The sequence below is a fragment of the Acanthopagrus latus genome, chromosome 16 (assembly GCF_904848185.1).
Source record: "Acanthopagrus latus isolate v.2019 chromosome 16, fAcaLat1.1, whole genome shotgun sequence".
NCBI lineage: Eukaryota > Metazoa > Chordata > Actinopteri > Spariformes > Sparidae > Acanthopagrus > Acanthopagrus latus.
Genome location: NC_051054.1, coordinates 11,441,053 through 11,466,549, shown reverse-complemented (window position 1 = coordinate 11,466,549; position 25,497 = coordinate 11,441,053). Strand labels below are relative to the sequence as shown.

At 41.5% G+C, this 25,497-nt stretch overlaps 3 protein-coding genes across 4 annotated transcripts; 2 read left to right on the top strand and 1 right to left on the bottom strand.

Annotated features, from left to right (window-relative positions):
* Window positions 1-1,085: 1,085 nt before the first annotated feature.
* znf292a (zinc finger protein 292a) lies at window positions 1,086-14,172 on the top strand. The gene is made up of 8 exons (XM_037071708.1): window positions 1,086-1,361; window positions 3,661-3,815; window positions 5,165-5,243; window positions 5,545-5,680; window positions 5,798-6,000; window positions 6,347-6,483; window positions 7,334-7,475; window positions 7,592-14,172. The coding sequence occupies exons 1-8, from the start codon at window positions 1,212-1,214 to the stop codon at window positions 13,739-13,741; spliced, it is 7,152 nt and encodes a 2,383-aa protein (XP_036927603.1). The 5' UTR covers window positions 1,086-1,211; the 3' UTR covers window positions 13,742-14,172.
* A 1,187-nt stretch (window positions 14,173-15,359) lies between these two features.
* Window positions 15,360-22,349, top strand: orc3 (origin recognition complex, subunit 3). Of its 2 annotated transcripts, none has more exons than XM_037072112.1 (20): window positions 15,360-15,552; window positions 15,712-15,763; window positions 15,877-15,974; window positions 16,338-16,476; window positions 16,777-16,881; window positions 17,023-17,186; window positions 17,604-17,737; window positions 17,880-18,039; window positions 18,559-18,672; window positions 18,784-18,917; window positions 19,046-19,109; window positions 19,194-19,310; window positions 19,425-19,504; window positions 20,262-20,395; window positions 20,579-20,670; window positions 20,792-20,889; window positions 20,987-21,128; window positions 21,492-21,608; window positions 21,833-21,912; window positions 22,090-22,349. In XM_037072112.1, the coding sequence occupies exons 1-20, from the start codon at window positions 15,529-15,531 to the stop codon at window positions 22,193-22,195; spliced, it is 2,154 nt and encodes a 717-aa protein (XP_036928007.1). In that variant the 5' UTR covers window positions 15,360-15,528; the 3' UTR covers window positions 22,196-22,349. The 2 variants fall into 2 exon arrangements, with proteins under 2 accessions (XP_036928007.1, XP_036928006.1); XM_037072111.1 differs by having other exon boundaries at window positions 15,361-15,552; window positions 20,576-20,670.
* A 468-nt stretch (window positions 22,350-22,817) lies between these two features.
* Window positions 22,818-25,336, bottom strand: LOC119004843 (akirin-2-like). The gene is made up of 6 exons (XM_037072114.1): window positions 25,160-25,336; window positions 24,643-24,822; window positions 24,301-24,444; window positions 24,008-24,157; window positions 23,612-23,683; window positions 22,818-23,450 (listed from the first exon to the last, which is right to left on the bottom strand). Exons 2-6 carry the CDS (start codon window positions 24,818-24,820, stop codon window positions 23,440-23,442), a joined length of 555 nt encoding a protein of 184 aa, XP_036928009.1. The 5' UTR covers window positions 24,821-24,822; window positions 25,160-25,336; the 3' UTR covers window positions 22,818-23,439.
* Between the last annotated feature and the right edge of the window lie 161 nt (window positions 25,337-25,497).

The window sequence follows — 25,497 nt, the reverse complement described above, 5'->3', positions numbered from 1 at the left end:
TTCAGCTTTTCAAATCAATTTTGGATTTTGGGGCTTTTAGGGACTTGGATTTTGCTGGACGAGCTGCATGAAGGTTTTCTTTCTTTCTTCCTTTCTTTCTTTCTTTCTTTTATGGTTGTTTATCAACATTTTAAAACATGTCCCCATCTACTTCATTTATCTAGGACAATGCTGTAACACTGTTTTACCATAAAGCTCCAGAAATGTTTGGTGCACTACAAAACTTCACCAGACTTTCCATCAGGAATCGAAGTATTGAATTACATCTACTATTGCTGTAATTACGGGAGTTGTATGTCCTTTTTTTCAAGTTTAGATTTTCTCATACTTGAGTATGCATTGCACAATGTAATCAACTTGGTTACTTTTAAAATCATAATTGAGTGCTGAGCACAATATGAAATAACATCTGAACCCTCCGTTCATCTGCATTTTTGTAGGCTATCCGATGACAAACGGGCCAATGAAAACCGTGACACATGTACAGACAATAAAACAAAGCTCTGCTGCAGGCCCAGGTTTGGAGGGACGACTGCGACCTCTGACAGGAGTTGGGAGTCATTTAGACTAAAGATTTAGAGAAAAAGAAACCCCTGTGATTGAGTGAATGCCTGCTATTGATAATGCATTACAGTAACTAATGCTAGTGTGTGAGATTACATATTCACTTATCATTTCAAAACAAGCAGTTTTACTTGTAACTGAGTAATATTTCAGTAATGTACATGTTCTCATAGCCTGCTCTATTACAAATGTTCAGCACTCATGGCACATGGGGGTGAGAGGATCATGATTGAATTTTCATGAGTGGGTGAGCATATCCTTTAACCAAGGACTGGAGTAGACCTGACTTACAAGACCAAAATAACCTGCTAGGACTGAGGACCAAATGACTTGAGTCACATGCCTGCTGCCTGGAGGTCACGTCTGACCTGCAGTATCTGCGGATGGACGGTGTGTTCAGGGGACATACAGCCGTCCTGCGATCAGCTCATGCAGCAAACACCTCACGTCCAGCCTGTATGCGGTGTGTGGTTCTCTGTCACTGTAAGGTCGTTGATGCTTTGTTGACATCAGAGGTGTGTGTGTGTGTGTGTGTGTGTGTGGGGAGCACACGGTGTGCTCACCCTTCCCCACCCCCCTGCGTGCGCGTGCGGGTGCGAGTCTGGCAGCGTAACATCTGTGCGTACGCGGTCGTGATTGTTGTGAAGATGGCGGAGGGGGAGACAGAGAAGGAATATGACACACGGAAAGCTATCGAGGAGCTCCGAGAGCGGTTCCAGGGTTTGACCACAGCTTTGAAAGAGAGCTCGCAGTCTCCGCTGGAAGCCTCGCTGCATTTCTGCCAGGAGTTTTGCCAGGTTAGCCCGTCCTCCTGCTGCTCATCCCGGGCAGCCTGCAGCCCCTCTGGCTTCCTGGCCGAGGATGCGCGTCTACGTTTGCTACAACAATGTAGCTAAGGAGCTAGCTGCCTAGCTAGCTGCCTGGGCATTTCGGGATGGGGGAAAAAAACTCCTCGGTGGTTTTCAGCCTTTCCTACAATGATGTTCGCCTCTGGCTTGCACTTATGTGCAAAGTCTGACTAACCACGCGGGGAGAAGTCACGCAAATGTGTGCGCGCTTTGCTTGTGTTACTCGTATTTTCCAGGCCAGATAGCTACTAGCAGATGGATGTTGCTAGCTGTTATGCAGGGTCCCCCTGTCCTGTGCAGTGGTCATGCTGTGCAAAAAAATGGATAGCTACGTTAGCGAGATTTTACAGGGCGATTGCATTGATATCCATTGTTTTACATCGTTGTTCCCCTCGCAGAAAACACAATTCAGGCGTTATAACGCTGCATCTGCACGCTGGTTTAAGTTTTAGCTTGGCGTAAAAAGGGGTTACTTTTGTGAAAGCTGCTCTATCGTAACGGAAAGATCAATGATTTTTCCAAGGTGCTAGCCCAGGCCTTGTGCACTAATTAATCCAGCCCACCACATCAGCGGAGATTGTTTATTACAGCCACATTAGTCAGCGCCAGCAAAGAAAAAAAAGAAGATGTTGAATTGATGTCAATGTTATAGCGAAGCGATCTGGCTGCAGCTGGCTGAGATTTTTAAAAAAAGGGAAAGTGTGGCAGCAGTGGTCACTGACTCCATTACACATCCTCCTCATTAATGTGCCCTGACCACGTAAATCTCATGCGAGGGGTCTCCGTTTACCTGATATCAGCCTCGTACCGCAAGGATTGCACCAAATTACAGTGCGAGTCGTCGGTTTTTGTGTTTGTCCCACGCCATAAACCCGGCGGAGAGCAAATTCATTCAACTTAAAAGTTATTTGTGGGGGAAAATAGGACGAGCCTCGGGACTGAATGCTGTGGCTGTGTGCAGCGAAGACCTGATGGAGACTTATCTCATCAGAAAATAACCTGCAGGAATAATAAAAGTCACTCGGGGTGAAATGGATCTGCGTGAACATTGTGTGTGTGTGTGTGTGTGACGAAGAAATGGAGGGACTTTTCAGAGATGAAGGTTAGGCGTCACTTGAGCTGAGTGAAAAGAAGGAAAAAAAAGAGGGAGCTTTCCTTTTTTTTCTTTTCTTTTCTCTCGTTTTTTTTTTGCAGAGCTGCATAACTTTGGTGCTTTGTCTGGTGTCCACATCTTGACTGCATTTTTATAATCAGTGTGTAATAACATGGTAAATATTTATCCAAGTTAAATTTTTCATCCTTTATGAGATTTCTTTCTTTCTTCAATGGAAGGTTAAACTGTGGATTTTTAAATCAACACATCCGGAAGAGCTTGATATTTCACAGTATAAATTCATCCTTAATTACTATCACATCATTCAGTCCTAGCACATAGTAAATAATACATTATTAAATCTCTTTTTCTCTCCAAACATGTTATATTTGCTTTATAGAGGCAAAGTCCCGCCCCTAGCTCCTGTGTGCCCTATTGGACCTTTTGTTGGAAAAAAACATTATGTTTTTGATTTGTGTTTTATAATCCTGTTTGAATTGTGCCTCAGATAACACACATGATGTTGGTTGATTTTAAAAAAAAGAGTTGGAATATAACAGATGCAAGTCGAGAAAGTCAGTTTGTTGCAAAGAGAGTAAAATAGCATTTAGTGAACTACCTTGTCTCGCTCATTATACGTCACCAACACCAACGTAGCTGTTACCTCATCTCCGGAAAAAAAGTGTTAACAAAGGTATGAAATCAGAATAAATCTGGCCATGCTGACAGATGCAGCTTTGCAAAAGACAGGTTAGTGAGTTTTGTGAGCTAACTTATATTCAGGACCGACTCTCCAAGTTGTTGGTGAGTGTTAAAAGAGACAAAATTCAAACAGGATCAAAACATTTAAAACCTTTATTTTTAAAGGTGACTCAAAATAGCTTACAGACCAACTATTATTTTCATTATCGATTACTCCATTAGTTATTTCCGGTCTCTAAATTTCACAAAGTTATGGCTGTACGATCTTGAAAAAAAACTAACCCTGCAGTAGTTTAGTTGTCTGCGGATTGTATTGTAGCAAATCCTCAAGTTTGAGAGGCTAGAAACAGACAGTCTGTCGTTTTTTAAGCATCAGCTCAACTTTATCCACCTTTAAAATAAATCAGTCTGAGAGTGAGTTAATTCTTATTGTAATCTTTTTATGTTTTCCAGGTCCTCGTGGAACATGCTGGCCGTTGGAAAACTGACGAGGATCCACTGCCTTTGCTGGAGGTCTACACTGTGGCCATCCTCAGCTTTGCTAAGGCCGCCTCCTGTCTCTCCTCCGAATGTGAAAACGCGCCACTCCTACTTGAAAAGTTAGCACTGTGAGTAGAAACACACTGCAGAGAAGATCTCTCTGTCCAATAAATTTTATTATTTGATATACATAGGCCCATATAGTCCAATTTTTTCAAACAGTGTCTTTATTATTAACTCGACTTGTATAACTGTTACACATTAATGACAGAAATAAAATGTAAAATGCTTTAAGAAGTATTTCACCACTCGAAAAATGGCCCTTGCATAAAACCAGGCTGTCAATGCAGTAGAAAGGTGAAGATATTTTTGAAATTGGTGCAACATGAAAGGAGCTATATTGTTCCCTTTCACTCAAAATTATAAAAACACACAATAACCAGAAGGCACTGAGTGTGATGGGTAGTACACTTCAAGGGCGGTGTGGCAGATGCATTAACAGGATCTAAGATCTACGTTTCTAGTTTATCAGGGTTGCCTAGTTTGATTGAAGATTTGTGAGACGCCTCTGACTCAAGTGTCTCGCTCTGTCTGGATCCAACTATACTTTTTGCGTCCATGGGTGTAGGCATTCAAAAATGCACAAGTACAATCTGTAGTTGATCAAACAGCCATAAAATCCACAAGGTGCCACATTTACGTGATTTAGCCGGGGTTCTAGGTGCAAGCAAAATTAGAGAGATACGTTACCATTGTTCAGTTGCATCAACTACCAACTTTGTAGTAATACAAAGGCAAAATTGGCAAAATCCCAGTTTAAGTCTTCCTGAATTAGTTAAGGTGGCAAAGAGAGAGTTACAGGTTTGCTTTTGCTAAGTTTGCTTTGCTGTCCCACTGGTGTTGTTAGGTATGGCTGACAGGGATCTCTTTAGATATTACATGAAAGATGCACAATATTTGACAATAAGAATAACAAAAAAAAAAAGCACATCCAAATCCCAGCGGAAATTTAGACATGAAAAGTTTGGAAATATGCTGCAAACTGTATTCAGGAGCTCTTCAGCTATTCGCACAATGTGCTCTTGAAGCAGTTGTGGAGGCAAAGTCCTTGAGGCTGTAATACAGAACAGAAATGTAGGCTACCTCTTGGGGAGCTTCGACATATTTGGGATGAGCTGCACGCGGAGGTGCAGTGCATACACAAAATGAAGGGAATCAGAGGCAACAGCTAGCACAAGGATTTTAACTTGATTAATTATTGATCACAGTTACTGATCTGCGTATTCTGAGTTTTTGCATATAAAAAATATTAACAGTGACTAAATCAGCTCCTGATTAACACCTCTGTCCGTACTATATTCAAAAATGCCACTCTGGCTTTACAGCAGCACATTTCATGGCTACCCTTATTTTGTGTAGCGTGTACACATCCTTGACCTAAATGTGGCTTTAACAAATGACTATGTTGGATTCGCAGGAGCTGTGCGGAGCTGCTGCTCTTACTGCCCCAGCATGTCCCTGGTGCCTTATGGGAGGAGTTTCAGTCCTCCATGAAGGTCAGTGTCTCCCGCGCTGTTTGGAGACTTTTTCTGAGGCGTATCTCTGTTGCGATAAGCAAAGAAAAGCTGACTGTTAGTCATTAGAATGCAATTAGTTTAGTTAATCGTTGTAACATTATGAAAATGAATGAGCTGAATGTTTGGATCGGTAGGTTCATTTTATGTAATGTTCTGTTATCGCTGCTATTTGAGAAATGTAGAAACTGTTGAATGGTGACACAAATTTCTTCAAATAACAATTGACTCATTGAGGTTTTAGCAATTTATTTACTACATATTTATTTATCTTCTGTTGCAGTTGGCACACAGCCTTTTGCAAGAAAGTGGGAGCACACAGCTTTGCCTGCTCTCAGTTCTGGCACAGGAGGACGGCGTTTGGTCCAACACCACACTAAGCAGCATCATGTCCAATCAAATCCCACAAACTGAGCAAGGTTAGTTCTCACTTGTTCCTAAATTGAACAGTTGTAACTGCGTGAGATTTATAATTGTTCAGTGTGTGTATGCAGTTTCTTATCACTTGTCTCCGCCTTCTCCTTTTTGTTCCTTAGTTCACGAGTTTCTTGAGTTGGAAGGTCCCACACTTCTGAACATGAGAATAAAGCACCTAATCAAAGTGGACAATGTCGATAAAGCTGCTGTCCTTGCAAAGATATGCTCAGAGTATCCGGGATATGAAGGAAAAGGAAACTTCAAACAGACCTACTTGGTTTGCATCTGCATGACAAAAAGTCAGGAGCAGCTAATGGAAGAGGTAAGAAATGATACAGTTCTAAGTACCCACAAAGTCATCATATCTGATGCTTGACAATGTACCTATTACAGTTCTTTAACCCAGGAAATTACCCAATAATACAACAGGAAATTGAAAAAAAATATGTTTGAAAGTTTTTTTTATTTAAAACAAATAGACTATTGGACTGAAAATGAACTGATATGAAATCTAACAGCAAAACCCATTAATGTCTCATCACTTATTTGATTTTTTTTGTAACAAAAACCAGGTTTGAACAGTGTGTCAGATAGTTATTTGATTTCATTTAAAATGACTATGGCTTTATTTCTCTCTCTCTCTCTCTCTCTCACTCGCTCCATAATAGATTGCATCTATAGACTGTAAAGATGCTCTCGAAATGATCTGCAACCTTGAGTCGGAGGGAGATGAGAAAGGAGCTTTCTCCATGTGCTCTGCCTTTCTCAAGCGACAGCTTCTCCAAGGAGATGTTTATTGTGCCTGGTGAGTGTTGCTGTTTGTGTCAGATAAACACTTTCAAAATGACCCCCAGGAATACAGTGGTCATGGAAATGATTAATTAGGCGATTGGATGAAGCAATTTCTGCAATAAACATGTTCTCAGAGATACCATCTCTGTTGAGCAGTGTTGCACATGCAGACTCTGAGTGTGTGTGTTTTCGAAGGTTCATGTCTCCTAATAGCCTAATGCTTGAGAGGCTGTAGGCCGGCTGTGAATGAATGAGTATAAATGGTTTACTCTCTACAAGCTATAACTGCAACAGCGACGGTCTAGTTAAACATACATCTTTAATTTGTGTAATCAGAGTATGTGTATAAGTAAAGCTGCAACAATCAGTTACTAATGTTACTTCTACTGCTTTAATAATTGATGTATCATTGACATCATTTTTATAGGACAACATATCAAATATTTGATGGTTCCAAGTTCTCAGATGTGTGAATTAGCTGCTCCTCCTTGTATCATATTATAGTGAAACCTGTTTCACACCATTGGATGCCAAAATGTGGTGCGGCAATACAGAAAATCTGTGTAAGACTTTTCTGCATGACAAGTAGGCACACCAGGTCTGGTGCAAATTATCTGTGGTGCTGTATACCATTTTTAGCTCCACTTTTCTTTTTGGACAAAAATCCATGTGAAATTGATGTGAAAAGGCTTTGAGATTTATCTTTTGGGGTCTTTGGACTTCACTTCTGACAAAGCAAGACAAATAATATGATGGCACATTCCAGTCTTTTAGATTGTGCCATTATAATATGTCTTGCTGTCTAACAGTAATAAAAATAATGGTGAGTTGTTTTTAACAGTTATGTTTGTGATGTTTCCCAGGGAACTCACACTGTTCTGGAGTAAGCTACTCATGCGCTTAGAGTCGTCAGCGGATGCATTTCTTGGACACAGCAAAGAGATGGCTCTTCTCTGTAGAAGCGTCTGTCATATTCTGTTTCTAATCAAAGTAATCCAAAATGAGGTAAGAAAAATTAGTGCTTATAACCATTCACTCAAAGAATTACTCAGACTCTTAAGATACTACATCAGTTAAACAGATCTCAAAGTCAAGTCTTTGGTGTTTGTATGTTTCTGTAGGTTGGAGAGGTGGGGCTTCCAGTGTGCGTGGAAATGTGCATTCAAGCTTTGAAAATGACCTCCAGTGACCACAAGGATAGCAAGTCTACCATCTGCAAGACTATTTCCTGCCTCTTGCCAACTGATCTAGAGGTTAAGCGTGCATGCCAGCTCACAGAGTTCCTCCTCCAGCCTACCATTGACTCGTATTATGCTGTGGAGTCACTGTACAACGAACCTGACCAAAAGCCTGAGGAGGACGGAAGTCTACCAGTGCCCAATTCTTTACGGTGTGAGTTACTGCTGGCCTTGAAGACACAGTGGCCTTTTGATCCAGAGTTCTGGGACTGGAAAACACTGAAACGCAACTGCTTGGCACTGATGGGCGAAGAGGCAGCTATTGTGTCATCTATTGACACACTCAATGACACAGACGAACAGGAGGTGGAAAGTGCACTTGGCAAACTCCCTGAATACAGAGACCTGGAGGATTTTCTGTTAACCACTACAAATGAACTCAATGAAATCACGGATGAAAGAGAAAAAAACAGAGAGGCTAAAAAACTTCGGGAGCAAGGTTTTGTGTCTGCCCGGTTCAGAAATTGGCGAGCCTACATGCAGTATTGTGTTTTGTGCGACAAGGAGTTCCTGGGTCATAGAATAGTTCGCCATGCACAGAAGCATTTCAAAGATGGAGTGTATCTTTGTCCTATTTGTGCTGACAGTTTTGAAAGTAGGGAGGTTTTAGAGCCACATGTAGCATCACATGTAAAGCAATCTTGCAAAGAGAGACTAGCTGCAATGAAAGCTGCCAGGAAGGTAACCAAACCACCTCAGTCACCTAAAAGTCCATCAAAGAATACAAAAGTTGCTGCCAAGATGAGCATGAGTCCTGTTAAGATTGAACCCCAAATTGGTGACCAGTTGGCATCTCCTGTTAAGATAGAGCAAACTACATCTGACACACACATAAGTCAAGACTGTTTCTGTCCTGTCAAAAACTGTTCCAAGGCTTTCAAGTTTTTCCGAAACCTCATGGCTCATGTCAGATCTCATAAGGACGACGAAGAGGCCATGAGGTTTTTAGAGATACAAAAGCAGAAGGTAGTGTGTCAGTATTGCAGACGGCAGTTTGTTAACGTAAGACATCTTAATGATCATTTGCAGATGCATTGTGGCAGCAAACCATACATCTGCATACAGTTGGATTGCAAGGCCAACTTTAACTCCAATTCTGAGCTTCTCATGCATAGAAAAACACATCCTGAATTTAAGGCCCAGTGCATGTTCCCTAACTGTGGCCAAGTTTTTAGTGAGGCCTACTTGTTGTATGATCACGAGGCTCAGCATTACCTTACCTACACCTGCCAAACTGATAATTGCGGCAAAATATTCTACTCACAGTCTCAATTCCTGTCTCACCAAGAGAATCATAGTACAAATGTTGCAGCAAAGAGTTTGCCCATCACTAACCAAAACCCTCCTCTCACTCCAAAAGTACAACCACCAGTGGAGGGCACCCCGAGCCTCGAAATGATTAATACAGATGTATATATGAATGAGCCGTCTAAGGCGGACACATCACCAAGCACATTAGAAGAAATTGCTAAAGATGTAGGTCCTGTGAGAGTGAAACACTCGATTGAAAGCATGCTGAACTCTGCAGGAGAGCTTGAAATAGAAGAACCAGAGCAATGCTTTACTCCTCTCACAAGCCCCACTCCAGCACCAGCTGATGTGACACCAGCACCTGAGGCTCCTCACGCGCCCCCAAATGTGGTCGGGCAAGGTGAAATCCCTCCAGTATATCCTGTACCCATTGCCACAAATCCTGTGGCAGGACAACAGGGAGAGGTTCTTGATAACGTCCATGGCAACAAAGCTCCTAAAGCAATCACACAAATAATTTCTCCAAGTCAAATCAAGACAGAAATTCCCTCTTCAATGCAAGGATATCCTTCCAGCACGCCTACTGTAACTGCTGGAAATGAAGAGAATCTGCATTGCTGCCCATATAGTGACTGTACCAGGGCGTACAGTACAAACAAAAGTCTGTCTAGGCATGTGAAGAAGCAACACCCTGAAATATTTGAAGACTGGAAATTGGCAAAGAAATATAACAAAGTGGCCAAAATTACAGCAAAAAAGGCACCAAGTGGGCCAGCTTCACCCAGTCAGTCTCAGAACATGTGGAACAGGCAGTCAAATCAGCCTGGGGTACTATGCAACAAACAGGGGATGCAGCAAATGGATTACCAAACGGGATGCTCGACCTCACCTGCCCAATGTTATCCTGGATCAATGGAGCCCGTGCCTATCACGCCAATGGTGAACCCCACACACTACCCTTCATGGGGAAGCCCAAATAATCCCAGTGGAATGATGCAGTCAGACATGTCCCAGTCATGGTCTGCACCTCCAGTGAATAACTGCTATCCAGATGCCTTCAACATGAATGAGTACCCATCTCGCAGCTATCCTCAGTGGCAGGCAGACCCTTATCAGACCACGCCGTCAGTCCCATCTGACAGAGACCATTCGATGGTAGCTGTGCATGGTCCCACTACATCACACGCTCCTTCAGATTCAAGTTTGATGTCCCAATATGTGTCAAGCTCTCTGATGCTTGACAACGGAGGGCAAATACATAATGGAGGGCATCAGTATGGATTAATGCATCCAGAGGGCAGTGGAGATGGTGTGGATGTGAGAAAAATTAGTCCAAGTATGACAAGTCAGTTGGATAATGGAAACAGTCTCTCAACAATTGACAGCCTCCCTGAAGGAGGTTATCACACGCCATATGATCAGCCAGAAAACTCCTGTCATACTCAAGGCTCATCAGTTGATATTCCCATTAAATGTCTGAGCCCAGAAGCCCAGATTGCATTAAAACCCTCACATGATGTAATTAAAAGAGAGAATATGTCCACTCCTGGGTATGAGCCGATGGACAACTCTGTTGATGAAATGCTCAGTCCACCAAGTGTCACTCAGACAGACTTTCCTTTCGAAGAGGGCTGTCCGAATGCTGACTGTGAGGCTGATGCCATAGAGGAAAAAGCGGGTGACCCTGACATGCAGAAAGGAAAACGCAGCAGGCTGAGCAAGCGAACCAAATGGCCAGCCATCATTAAAGATGGCAAGGTCATCTGCAGGAGATGCTTCAGAGAGTTCACAAGCACCAAGTCTCTTGGGGGTCATTTGTCCAAACGCTCACAGTGCAGGCCTGTAGATGAAATAGATCTAACGGCCGATCTGCCAACGTCTTTTCTTGATTTTCTCAACGACCCCCATGTCCCTGACACTAACGGAGGAGTATTCAACATGTCAAATGGTGATTTCTCACAGGAATCTTGTAGCTTGACCACTTTGACTTCACCAATGGTGTTGAAACAAGAGCCCCAAAATACAAATATAATGGACTTTTCAAACTCAATGTCCATTACCCCTGAAAACCAGCAAGACAAGACAGTAGAGCTGGCTAATCCAGCCCTCGCTGTACCTTATCAGGAGGATCACTTGATGGAAATCTCACATGCCTTTCAAAGGCTTGATTTGATTGAGGCTGCACAAGAGAAGATGCGGAGTGCTCTTTCATTAGAACAAAATGTCAGTCATTGTGATAAAGCCCCTGAGATTGAAAAAAGTAAATTACTGAGTAAAAGTGATGACAAGCCCTCTGAAAAGGTACCCAAACCTTTTAAATGTGACCAGGATGACTGTGAATACTCATTCATGACAAAGGAGGCATTATTCAGACACTTGACTAAAATGCACGATTACACTAATGAGATGATAGAAGAACTTAAAAGAACCCCATCCAAACTGTCTCCATATCCTTGTCAGATATGCCCCAAAACATTCACAAGAACGACAGGTTTGAGAATTCACTATGAAAAAGTGCATCGGTTGTCCAAGGCAGAGATTCAGAAGCTAAAGATAAGTGCTCGAAACAGGCGTGCATTTAGGCTTAACAAAGATAGCATGCCTATTAGTCGTGCACCCACTGATGCCAACAGCAGTCACACAACACCATCTGCCTTGGTGTTACCTTGTATAAAACAAGAACCGCTTGACATTGCAATTGCACCTCAAACAGACAATGAGAACAATCCCGAGGTGCCTCAGATCACCTCGCCAGGAGATTCAGTTACACAGGGCTTCATTCCTGACGCATCAACTGTTACACAACTACCATCACCTCCCAGCTATTTGACTGATAGGTCATTCGGTGAGTTGGCACCATCAGATCATGTGAAAACCCCAGAGCGACCTAAAGTGGCTATTGTAAACAAGAGTCCAGATGTGAAACACAAATCCAGAAATAAAAAAACAGAAATGCAAGAGAATCTCAGTGCGGTTGGCAAAGCAGTAGAGCAGCAAGGACGATCAGATGCATCATTAAGCAAAGTCAAAGAGCCAATGTCCAGCCCCGCTTCTGCATCTGCATCTGCTTCTGCTTCTGCTTCATCCTCCCCAGAGAAACCTAGCAGCTCCAAAAACACACCGACAAAGGATGAGCTCCATAAGAAAGACAAATCTCAGAAAAGGTTGAGTCTCAAAATGTGTGAAACGGATGCCTACAGTCCATATAGACCATATCGCTGTGTTCATGAAGGATGCACTGCCGCATTCACCATCCAACACAATCTGATCCTTCATTACAGGGCCATGCATCAGGCAGCCCTGCCCCCCAGTAAACCTGAACCTGAGCCCGATAAGACTCCTGTTAAACCTGTACAGGAGAGCATTGAGATTATAAGCAAAGATCATGAGGTCAGGTGTCAAGTGAAAGACTGTTCAAGGGTATTCATGGGAATCACAAGGTTAGTGCAGCATTACCTCTTACTTCACAAGTTTAGCCGTGACAAAGCCACAGCGATGATGGCCAGTATGACCATAGGGACTTTCAACTGTGATCGGCCAGAGTGCGCGCTCCCCTTCAACAATGTGGAAAAGTACATCGAGCACATTAAGAATTTCCACAAGGAAATCGCCATCTCTGAGAGCGGCTCAGTTGATACAACGTTTAAGTGTGAGTATGAGGGATGTGACCGCGTTTACACTACGAAATCGAACCTCCTGCGTCACCTGATAAAAAAGCACGAATACGTTTATGACCCTAAAACAAGTGACGGAAGACGGACTAAATCAGTAGGGCTCTTCGTGTCTGTTAGCAATGGGAAAGAGAATATGGAAAGTAAATTCAAAATGAAGAAGAAAAACACTAAAAAGAAAGATGGAAAAGCCATTGAGCACTGGACTAGTTTTGGAAAGCCTACACTAAAGTCCCACGAGGAGGCGTCAGCCATGTGCACGAAAAAGTACACCCTGCAGTACCCATGCATGATAATAGGCTGTGATGCAGTGGAGCGGGCTGAGAGAAGTATATTTAAGCATTACACCACTCATGGCCTCACAGAAAGATACATTGAAGACCAGAGGAGCCAGTTCATTTTCTGCAAAAAGTACCCGCGTGCCAGGTTCAAAGATTCAAACAAGTCAGAGGGGGCGTCAAGCTCATCTTCTGAGGAGACCGAGCCAGAAGACGGCGAAAAGCCCAGTGACCAGAAAACAGACGAGCTGGAGGATCGAATAGGTCAGGAAGACAGCAAACTGTCCTATGACGATAGTGCAGAATCTCAAGCTTCCACTGGGACAGAAGGGGGGACAAAAAGAGGCCGTCCCAGAAAACCTGCACAGCCTACACCAGCTTGTCCAGAGAGGATGCAGACCCTTAGGAATCGTACGACTGTTAACAGTTCCAGAGAGAACTCAAATCCTGGTACACCAACAGCCCAAGAACAACGTGACGACGGGGTTACGTCAGGGTCTTTCAAGCCTTTAGGACTTGAGGACTCTTTTCTTAAGTTCTTGGAAACCTCAGAGTCTACACAGACTTCCAAGCGCAAATTAAATGACAAATCTAGTGCTGAACTGCCATCCAAAAGACAACAAACTCACAAACAGAGATCTGCAATGAAAAGCAAAATAACTGGTTGTGAAAATCTGGTAGACTTCAGAAATCCCCTGAATCTAAAATCAGCAAACAATGTCAAGATTGTCATTGATAAAACATTTTCAGACGGTGCTGATCTTTTGCTAAAGCAGCTACAAGACATGAGGCCCATAGTCATTATAAAAAAGTGGCTTTATAGCGGATCATAGCCCACTATTTTGTGTTCAACTCAATCTCACTCAGGATTTGAGAAGTTATGCTGCAGAATGGTTTGTTTGTTAATGCATCAGATTTCCAACTGATAACAGTCCTGGTCACAGTTAACGATGATATGGCCTATTTTGTACTTAATGAAATATTGTCTTGGATGATTTTAAGTATGTATGTTAGCTATAATAACCAGGTAATCTATAGGGCATAGATTTTAGAAACATGTTTGTATTTATGCTTAGTACTGAAGATGTTTTTTTTTCTTTTGCTAAATGGAGACTTTTAAAGAAAAACAATGTTTTTATATATCCCTATGGGATTTCAAGTTCTGTTTGTATTTATTTCATCCTTTTTCAACACTAGTAGACCTATCTGTAATATTTACATGTCTTCCACAAAGTGTTCAATAAAATGATACTGGTTTTTGTAAGCTATTGTCCACTGATCTTTTTGTATTCGTTTTTGGATAGAAAGTCGACATATAATGGGCAGCATATTATACCATTGCTGAATTTCTGAGGAAACACAACAGCAGGATAACTTAAATGAATCTTCTTGTCTGCAAAGTTCCTTTTCACAAAAAATTACACCTATCTTTTGATAACTTTCTCCAGCAGTCTAGTTTCAGATGAAATTCAGGTTTCAGTGCAGACCCCAAACAGTAGCCTATATGGTATGAATGCAAATTAAAGAAAGTAAGTATTTTTTTAAAAAAGGGCTGAATAAAGTCCTGTCCAGGTCCCTGTTTTTGTCAGAGCAATATTAGAGAATATCAGAGTGTTTCACTGACACTGGAGAGAGAGCTAAATATAAAACATGCCACATAAATAACTAAACAAATACAAATTCAACAAAGTGTCAGAGTTAATTCTATTATGTAAAATACTGCTGATGAATATGTATCAGCAGTGGTAGAATTTAACTGTTCATTTACTGAAGTACTGTTCTTGAATACAATTTGAGATACTTGTATTATACTTGAATATTTCCATTTTCTGCTACATTATACTTGCACTCAACTACACTCTGGAGACAAATATTGGACATTCTACTTACTACTCAGAACATTTCTAAATGATTTACTTCTATCTTTATATCCAATCCAATAATCAACCAGGCGGCTAATCAGTTGATGCAAAGTATATAGTGTATACATACTTGTAACTATATGTACAATTTACTTTTACTCTTTTAAACCAAGCACATTTGAAGCCTGATGATTATCAGATGTTTTAAAGACTATTACTGAAATAATATTCATGTCAATGTCGATTCACTTTTACCAAAGTAAAACAATTTAACAAGATATTTTTACTTGTACTCCAGTGTAACTTTAGGGTACTTTAAACAACACTGATTTTCATATTCAGCGTTAGGGAGCATTTTCCTGTGCACGTTATCTGTGCACATGAATATTAACGAGTGGTGTTCAAGATCAGCAGTGTTGACAAATTCCACCGCGGATAAAATCGGAGAGTAAGGTAATATAAGCAAATATAATGAAAGCTAAAACACGTTAACGTGGCTTGTGTTTTACACTTGTTAAGGATAGTTAATGTATAATATCAAACCGGAGAGGTTAAAACGTTTATAAACACACCCGCCTCACCCAACCTGACCTGAACACAACCACTTCCGTAAACGTCACTCTGGCGGGAAGTAGTAGCTGCTTCGTAAGGCACTGCACAAGCAACATTTTAAACAGATATTTTGCCTTTAAACAGGCACAAATCCCAGACTGAAGTGTCGTGGATACAGAAGTATCGTATGTGTAGCGACTGCTGATATGTCTACTTCCTCTGTGTCAAAGGTAATGTAATATTCTCACGTGATTCAACGTTAAACCTCATGAAACTAACCTGAGACTGGAAAATCGTGAAAACAACATGGCCTCTTCGAAGTGAAGTGTCTGTGTTCAAGTGTAAAGTTAACGGGTACTTTCTGTAACTTATTGCTATTGTTGTTTCAGGGCTGTTTTGTTTTTAAGCCAAGCGCTAAGAAGAAAAAGACGCTCAGTTTGGGTGAGTTGTCATAATGTTTACAGCAGAGTATCCTCAGCAGCTACAAATGAGCTGTCAGCCAGATGAATTGAAATGTCAGACGTTGTTCACAGTGTGATTCTATTCTTCCACAGAGGATCACTTCACCCAAGGCTGTGAAAGTGCTGAGAACAGTGAAAAGCGATTCAAGCTTTGTCAAGATCTATGGGACAAACTTAAATCGGACACAGAGGTAAGAGCAAATATTCGACATGTTGTTGTCTTATGATGGTGTCATCGTTAAACATAAACGTATATGATGTGTTTTGGAGCTGTCCTGTGCCCATAAGTGGCCAGCTATAATACAAAAGCAAAGCAGTGTTTTGCAGTGTCCCAAAAACAACCTGATGTGGTGACAAAAAACAGGTGACACCACTCAACCTACCTTGACAGTGCATTATTGTAAACAAAACTCTCTGAAGCACTGTGCCTCTGAAACCAGTTATGCATAAGGAGACAGTGAACGATATTAGCTGTGAACATGGTCTCACAAACAATGAATGGATCTTTTTTGTTTAATAAAAAAACTTTTATGACAATGTCTTTCCTGTCTAAGGTTTTACAGGATGACCTCAACAGGAAAATCTTGGACAGTTTGCTGGACTTCACCAGGAAGTGCTCCTCCACTCGCCAGCTCAGCGACTGGGCATCACAGATGAGGGCGAGCGAGATTCCCACAGCGGCTCTTGTGCTCGGTAAGACATGTCAATATATATGAATTCTGAATATGTGGAATTATTTTACTGCTTTGTTTTTACATATTGATAAATTTGCACAAGATAATTCTCTTCTCTCTGACATTGAGCTGACACGTAAATGAATTTAAAAGGTGTAATCTAAAGAGGAAAAAAAACGTAATGCTCTTAAAAAAAAAAAAAGTGTGATATTTAACGTTTTCAACAGCCAAGGAAAAAAGTAATACCTCTACCTTTACAGTCTTGTTATTGAGGGTTTCTCAAAGCCTAAACTGTTATGGTATCATGAATCCTCCACAGGTGTGAATGTCCCAGACCATGACATGACCTTCCAGAGTTTGTCTGAACTGCTCCAGCAGTCTGTCACCCCTCATGTGGCCTCTGTACAAGCCAAAGAGTGTGGAGGTAAGGGCCTTGAATACTTGAAGAAAATTGTTTCTTTGTATCTTAGAGTTTTAACAGTAGTGGCTTAATACTTACTTTATCATGTACCCCCAGAGAATTTTGTGCTGTTAAGTCTTCATCCTGTCTGCTTTATCATTTCAGCATTGAAGCATTTGATGAAGAGGGTCTTGGAGAGGTTGATGGACACTGTTGTGACTGTAGATGATGAGGAAGAGGAGGAGGCGGAGCAGACCAGCGCTCAGCTCCACAAGAGCGTGCACTGCTCCCTCAGTACGCTCTGTGATTGGTACAATTCAAAAACAAAGGTGGGACCATGAAGCCCAGTTAGTGTAAATGATTTTATATTTGCAGTTAGGTAGAGCTTGGGTATCGATTGATCTGCAGATTTTTTTCACTATTAATTGTCTTGTCTATAAAAATGTAAGATTATGACAAATACCAATCACAATTTTCCCAGAGCCCAGATGACATTTTCAAATTACTTATCTTATACAGCCAACAGCCAAAACCCAAAGACTCTTCATTTACTGTCATAAACCACAGAGAAAAGCAGCAAATCTTGACTTTTAAGAAGCTGGAACCAGCCAATTTTCAACTTTATGGACTTGGACAAATAATTGCAATTCATTGTTGTTTTACCGATTACTTGTCTAATTGTTGCAACTCTACAGTTAGTTACACAAAGAGAGTTTCATCTCCTAAACCTTTTCCCTGTATTTCAGAAATCCAGCACTCCTGGAAAAAAGCGAAGCTCTCCCTCCAGAGATGATCCACAGCAGCCTCCTGTTGTAATTATTTTCAAGGATTTGGAGGCTTTCAACCCAAAAGTTCTTCAGGACTTCATACTCATCTGCAGGTAACTACAAACTCTGAGTCAAACCATTTGAACTGCTTCTTTGTAAGTTCATCACTGCAGCAGCCTCTTGCTGTTTATGGAATAATCTTCTGTAAAGATCTATGAAGTTCAAATGTTTAAAACGTTGCTCTCTGTTCAACAGCCGCTACATAGAACGTCTTCCACTGATGTTCATCTTTGGCATCGCTACGTCACCCAGCACCATCCAACACATGCTGCCCCACTCTGTGTCCTCCCTGCTGTGTATAGAGCTCTTCCAGTCCCTGTCCTGTACACAGCACCTGGCCACAGTCATAGACCAGGTAGTTTCACTCGCGCTCATGTCAACACATTCTTTATTCTTTATTCAAGTAGAAGTACAGGAAAAAAAAAGGCTGAACCACTGATTCAGCTTCTTTACAAGAGAAATATCAGGCTCTGAACAACTAATCAAAGTGTAAAAGTAAAAAGTTTCCCTTTGAGGAACACACCAAGCTAACTGAACCTCACTCTCAATCCCAGGAAGTCAGATTTTGGGTAGATAAAGAAGCAAAGAATCAAGAAAATCAGACAATCCAGGCAGACGGCTGCAAGGTCCCTGCAGATGGGAGACACTAACATGCATTTTATCCCCATTAGAGTCTTCCTCTCTGTCTGTTTCCATTTAGCCTCAGCTTTACATAATTACTTCTCACCATGGCTTCCAATGTGTGATATGCACAGTAACCAGTAACCAGCATGTTTAGTATGTACAGATTTTTCCTTACCAGGCTGTTTTTTCAACTTTTTAAATGAGATCCCAGGAGGTTAATTGCATTTTTTGTGCTTTGTGTTTCTTCCAGGTGATCCTGACACATCACTTCCCTTTTAAGCTCAACGCTAAAGTGATGCAGGTGCTGATCAGCATCTTCCTCTACCACGATTTCTCAGTAAGAAACTTCATCAAGGGCGTTCAGGTACAGAGTGGCTTTGAAATGCTTAACCCATCATGTGTGTCTTACTGCAGATGATGTCTGCAGATGCAACCCAGACCCGTGGTAAACAAACTCTGCTCTGTCTCGCTGCAGTTGGCCCTGCTGGAGCACTTTCACTCTCAGCCTCTCAGCGTGCTGTGCTGTAAGAAGAAGGACGCTCTGCTTAACGTGATGCAGCTCAGTCACAGCGATTTGGAGAGGATCAGGAATCTGCCGTCCTTCAAGAGGTACAGAAACACACAATTAAAGTTAATCTCTTGGTAGACAGAGAACTGAACTTTTGTTTTTGTTTTGTCTTATCTTTTCAAGTATATACTAAGCCTTTAAATCGAGTCTAACCTGTGTGAATTCCCAGGTATGTAGAGAAGCAGGAACCTCAGGAACAAGTGAACCTGTCTAAGGATGACTCTCATTTAAAGGTGCATCCTTTGTTTTTGTCTCTGCATTTAATTAGCCTGCATACCTAGAAAGAATCTAACGCTTTAGGTTATTTCTGTTTTTAGGAGGTGTGTCAGAAGCTGATAAAAGGCCTTCACAAATACCACAAAAACTACTATCCCGTCCTGAGGTGTCTCCACACTCTGACCTCGTCCTTACCTCGGTACCCCCTCGGAAAACAGGCAAGAAATGACTGCTTTATAATTGGTTAAAACGAAATGTGGACAGAAGTTGAAGTAATAAGTCATTTTAAGAAACCTGGCTTGATGTAACTCTGAGCTGTCTTTGTGTGACAGGTCAGAGAGCTTCACATAACATGTCTGGAGAAGAATGTGTGGGAGAATGAGGATTACCAGACAGCCATGAAGCTTCTCAAGTAAGTCTGGATATTTAACCTGCATGTCAGTAAATGGGACCAGCAAACAGGCCTCCCCAAAATGAGGGGTAAAAGAAGAGGGACACAAAATTTGGAGTAAGAAAACAGTAACAAACAGAGAAAAAAAGGCGTCTTTCTTCAACAGAAATAATAGACTAAGTGAAATTATGCTCAAAAATCAAAGTCTATCATCCGCCCTACAAAAAGATAGCACCTACTGATCAAAGGTATATACGATGCACACAAGGTTGCAAACAACACACAGCACAGCTGCTGTCGTCTGGCCCCCCTGTCAGCCTGCTAACATAATTATAACCTGTTAACACAGACATGAATTAGTTGTGACATCATAACGATGTTGTGATAATGCATAAAGACCTGATGCAAGGCTTTCGACCGTAGAAATTTAGTTTACACTCATTTATATTTCAAATTTGGAAAACATCATCAATCTTAAAATATCCAAATGTTGTTCTTCTGTCCCTCAGCCCACTTTATTTACACAGTTCACCACCAGACAGCAACAAATCCATGGATATTTGGAGGATTATTGCTCCTCCAGGTGGACAAATAGCTGTTAATGCGCAGTAAAATAGTATTTGCCTTTGTTGCTGGATACTGGAGGATTGTTTCACAGGAGCTCTCCTGAACAAACCAGACTTGAGTCTAACAACAACAACAATTTGGTCTAAAGTTAGCCACTTGTGGTGTGACCGTACCACTCAGTGTAAACCTAAACTGTGTTTTTCACCCCCAGGATGCTGGCTAAGGATGAGCTGGTCGCTTTGCTACAGAGGTGTGTGGAGATTCTGCAGCCTGTCAAGTCAAAGAAGATGACGAACGCTTTTCTCCAGCTGACAGACCTGCTCACCAAATTCAAGCAGCTGGACAGTAAGTCGTGAAAATGAACGTTGCGCATCCCACATGAAGTTATTTTCTGTGTGTGGATTTTACTTTCCCCAATTTTGCAATGGGATCTGCCCTTTTCTCAAAGAGTTCTTGGGAATAGGCAGTGAAATGTGACACATGCATAACACGCTCCTTGAAAATCTTTTGTCTTGTTCCTATCAGCAGTAGCTGCTGAGCCTCCCCCCTGTGTGGAAGAAGCCATCACCTCTCCAGTGAGGAATCTTCAAAAGAAAACAGATCTGTTCCAGCTGCAGAAGGTTTTTAGGGTTTTATGAAGAATGTTATCATCACAGCATTTCTTTGAAGAGATTCTCCACCTTGCTGGTGTGCTGTAATACCCTGAGTCATAAATGATCTGGTTATTCCTGTGTGCTCTAGACGCTGCTGGAGATGAACGAGTCCCGCAGAGCCAAGAAACTGAGTCCGTTTGAGGTTCTGAGAAACGAAGCTCTCGAGTTTCTCGACAATTTAGTGAAGTAATACATTTCACCATCCTGCTTCACCGAATTAAATTACATATCCAAAAAAAACTACAACTTCTCTGGCTAACGGCTCTCTCTCTCTCAAACGCAGGAGTCATCTGTCTCCCCCTGAGTCTCACACACTGAGTGAAGTTTGCTACTACAGCTCTTCTGCCACTGTGAGACGTCATCTGAACGCTACACCTCGCACCTCCATTCAGGCTGCTCTCAACAGCCCCTACTACTATCTTCAGGTAGAGCAAGCTAATATTACCAAGTGTGAAATTAGCTCAACATGAGGAGGAACCGAAAGCAATGAAAGTATTCAATTATGTGATAATTTAACTATTCTGTTATCTTAAAAAACAATTCATATTAGCCAACACATATTAACCATTAACTAGCTTCATGTTAGCATGTGTGTATGTGTGTGCATGTTGGCTCTTTGTCATCATAAACCTCTTATTATTGCCTTATTCTACACCAACATATTCATCAACTATGAGACCGTTAATAAGAGTTCCCTCAGTGACCTCCACCAGTTCAACACTCACTCAATCTTTTGTTTGGGCCCTGATACACGTCCTAAAAATGTGTCTACCTTCTTTGTCTTGTAGAATGAGAGACTGAAGACTGTGGACGGGAGCGTCTCGAATTCTGCTCCCGATATCTGCATTGCGTACAAACTCCACCTGGAGTGCGGCAGGCTGATTAACCTCTACGACTGGCTGGAAGTGAGTTCACGTGCTGAATAAATTTGGTATTTGGCTGTTGACACACAGCTCCTTTCAACTTTTCCTTTCAAAGTTTGAGGGTCTGAGAGTTTTGTTTTTCATTCTCTGGAGGAGGCTGTATTGATTCTGTGGATCAATGTGTCCCGTTATTGATCTGAAAAATCAAATATTGGCCAGGACTAGACCGAATGTTGACATAATTGAAAACCTGTGCTTGCTTTCAGGCCTATGCCACGGTGGTTTCTGCTGCTGAGGGGAACGATCCAGATTCTGACAATTACGGGAAGGTGGAGGAAGTCAAACAGTATCCTTCCATAACTTCATTTACCAACGTTTCTTCTGTCAGGCTCTTTCAGCATTTCGTTACTTTGTTATGAGTTTTTGATTCATTTAATATGTATAGCTTCACGGCAGATGAGGTGTTTGGAGATTTGTTTGAAATCCTCAGTGAAGAAATATTGTTCCTCAGCTTGTTCTCCAGTGCCCGTTTCATCCGAGCTGTGTCGGAGCTCGAGTTTCTGGGTTTCATCAAGTCCACCAAACAGAAGACGGACCACGTGGCTCGACTCACCTGGGGAGGCTGCTGACCCGAGAGTCCAAAAGGAAACCGCACATACTTCTTTACATACACTGGTGGCTGCTGTTTACTTACATTTAAGCTCTAATCACATTTGACTTGGATTAATATTTTGTATTGTATTTTCCCCTGAAATAAAATCAGTAGTGTCTGATAATCATGAATGCCTTTTTTTCATTGCAGTGTAGTAAAGGCCAACTCCACCAATTTTAAAAAGTAAAGTGTATTAAATAATGCTTAATACAAGGAAGTGTAACACGTTTTTTAAACGTACATTTGTTTTCACTAGAAACAACTGGTGGACCAAATGTATCCTTAAGGCAGGCCAACTGTGGCCCAAGGGACCTACTTTTGGCAGTCCAGAGCCAGTTTCATTATATTGGAAAATAGGCAGATGTTAGGCAGAAGCTATCAAAATGAATTAACAGCAGAAAAAAGGAATGGAACGTTTTGGTTTTTAAGTGAACTGTCCCTTAAGAACTATATATAGGGAAAACTCTGAATTTCGCAGCTCTACAAGAGGATCATGGTTCCATAGTGTAGTTTACTTCACTAGAGCCAATATAATAGCCGACGACATCAGTTCATATAATGTACACATACCATCGAAATGTCTTACATTGCTCAAAACATTTCAATTCTTAAAAGATTTTTATTGTTTTGTCCAATAAGATACATTGGTTTCAAAGTTACCAGCAAAATAAAAGTCAAAATAAATAAAAACACTGGTAGGGAGGGAAAAAACAAAAAAAAATCTAATTACTTTCTGCTCAATTTAAAAGCACTGAACTGAGGAAAAACTGCAAACGTATTCTCTCCGTTCAGCTGTGTTTCTTCTACTTCCTCTCAGATTGACCAGCAAACTTTAAGTAAAACTCTGCGCTGCTTTATCATATTTACATGTAACAAACAAGAAAACAAGTGACAAAGCCTGGAATGCTGGGAATCATTACAAAAGTGAGATAACTGTAGATTACACGTACAGCAGGAGGAACATAGGCCACTGGTAGAGATAGGGTCCATTAATTTACATTAGGAAGCACCTAGTTGCTTACAACAGAGTGGTAACAACTGACGAAGCTCCATATAAACCTTTGCCCAAAGACAGAAATATGGCACAGTAAGAAAAGTTTCATTTAAATTCGCTAAACTGAATCTCTTACAATGATTAGCTTTTTTTCTCTCCTTTCTTGAGATATCACATGACAGCTTGCAGCAAGAGAAGGCCGTCTTGCAAAGATTTCTGTGCCACACTCAGGAAACATCTGGAGAGAAGAGAGATGAAATAAAATACAGAAAGCAGACATGTTACTTCAAAGTTCAAAGGCGGAGCTCAAAACCAAGATCCAAGACTTTCTCACTCACAGAGTGCCAAGAGAAACAGGAATGTGGAGCCATGATTTTAGATGAAATGAAAAGAACTCACAGCTTGCTGGTTGCTCCCCGAATCGTCGCATTAACTGATCGTGTGTGAACTTCACAAAGGTGTCATATTGTTCTGAAATGTAGAGGACAGGAAATCAGGAGTTATTATTATATAACTTCGTGCCAAACCCTAAGGACAATGTGCATTGTTGGAGTAAGACTTTCATTTTGTAATTTCCCCAGAGCGTTTACTTTTAATTTCTCATATTACCAATCAACATTTATGTAGTCTGGGACCTATCGATTAATTGATTGGTTAAGAAAAAAAAAAAAAAATTCAAGACCCTAAGGACAGGTTGTATTGTACATGAAGGTGTTCTGATTTAAATCTATATAAATAAAAATGGCTTGAGTGTTCTGAGTCATAGTAAAGTATCCTTGTTTGTTGTGTACCAACCTGCCAGTTTCGAGGTCATGGTCTCCTCATATTCCTCCCGCACCTTCTCTTCCCTTTCTTTCAGCAGACGTTCACAGATCATTCCAACTTGTCTGAGAGTGAATAATGGCTGTTCTTTTCTAGTGGGAGAGACGCCTCCAGAAGATGTTCCTGTACAAAGTCAGACAGATATTTAAGAATCGTGGTGTTTGGGTCTTTTATCTTTTTTTGGTGGCATTTCTAATTTCGCCTGGAGACATGTCACAGCGATTCTGGGCCGGTCTACCCTGTAGGCAGTGTGTTACTCAACCAACCTGGCATGCTGGAAACATTCATAGTAGACGACTGGGACGGGGATTCTGGAGAATAGCAGCACTCGGACTGTTGGTAGCCTCCATCTAGATGCTTCCTCTTTTGAATGCGTTTGTACTCCTGCTTGATGCTGTTGAGGATTTGTTCTAGTGGGTCAAAAGATAGTAGGAAAAAAAAGACAAATAAGGGTCCATTAGCGAAGACAAAAGACCACTGTCATGTTAGTCTTTAACTAAACTTGATCAGCGGCGACGTTTCTTTTTTTTATGGTTTCACATACTGTGGTTAAACGTGTGGCTAATGGTCAGCAAGCAGGCCAGCTTGACCAACATTAGTACCATTACCTGCACTAAGTGTTGACGACGACTCTCCAAATGGCGAGGGCTCCATGCTAAGATACTTCCTAGGGGATGAAGATGAGGACGATGGGGACACGGGGATGCATCTTCGTCTTTTCGGGGACGTAGGACTCATCAGCGGATCGAAATCCATGGTCCTCTTCAGGGTGGCTCCACACGCCATGACTTCAGTTTGTCAAAGGGAGGGGGGGGGGTCAAAATACCGAAACAAGACAATAATGAAGCGATAACATCAGGTATTTCAGATAACTGCTAGCTATGGCTAATCTTTCAAACGACTAGCCAATAATAGTGTGAAACGTTCCTCTCCAATGAGTTTCCCTCCCTGAGGAATACATTCTGAGCATACTGCGCAGCTGAGGCTTTAAATATTTGCTAGCAAGCTAACGTTAGCTCTGCCTGCTAGCTAATAATCAAAAAGAAAACAAAGCTAACGTTAGCTTTGGCTACCGCTGGTAGAACTGTGCGCTTTGGAGTATATTTGAATAAAACATGTTATTACCTTCTGGAGAGAAAGTTGGTCTGTCCGACTAAATTGAGCAACTCGTGTTGTTGTAAAAGTTGCTTCCAAAAAGTTGAAGTGACGATCCGCCGGCTGCGGGCCAACTGTCTAACGGGGAGCTAGCTAGCGCAACTTAGCTGCTTGTTTTTGATATGAGGCTGTCGGCTTCTCCGACTCGTGACGTCACGTGTGAAATACTCTGCAGTGCATTCTGGGTCATGTAGTGAAACAGTCAACGGTGATACATTAAAGGTTAATTAGAGCCCGAATTAATCAGTCAATCCTAACTATTTTATTTTATTTTATTTCATTTAGTTACAATACAACCTCAGTGTACC

Bases quoted from the DNA above. Each gene is read 5' to 3' on its own strand.
- LOC119004843 (XM_037072114.1), bottom strand. From the start codon at position 24,820: ATGGCGTGTGGAGCCACCCTGAAGAGGACCATGGATTTCGATCCGCTG. The intron at 24,158-24,300 runs GTTGGTTGAGTA...GACTTTGTACAG, and splicing joins GAATGTTTCCAGCATGCCAG to GAACATCTTCTGGAGGCGTC. The intron at 23,684-24,007 runs GTTGGTACACAA...TCTACATTTCAG, and splicing joins CATGACCTCGAAACTGGCAG to AACAATATGACACCTTTGTG.
- znf292a (XM_037071708.1), top strand. From the start codon at position 1,212: ATGGCGGAGGGGGAGACAGAGAAGGAATATGACACACGGAAAGCTATC. The intron at 3,816-5,164 runs GTGAGTAGAAAC...TTGGATTCGCAG, and splicing joins CTACTTGAAAAGTTAGCACT to GAGCTGTGCGGAGCTGCTGC. The intron at 7,476-7,591 runs GTAAGAAAAATT...ATGTTTCTGTAG, and splicing joins TCAAAGTAATCCAAAATGAG to GTTGGAGAGGTGGGGCTTCC.
- orc3 (XM_037072111.1), top strand. From the start codon at position 15,529: ATGTCTACTTCCTCTGTGTCAAAG. The intron at 18,040-18,558 runs GTAGTTTCACTC...TGTTTCTTCCAG, and splicing joins TGGCCACAGTCATAGACCAG to GTGATCCTGACACATCACTT. The intron at 21,609-21,832 runs GTGAGTTCACGT...GCTTGCTTTCAG, and splicing joins ACCTCTACGACTGGCTGGAA to GCCTATGCCACGGTGGTTTC.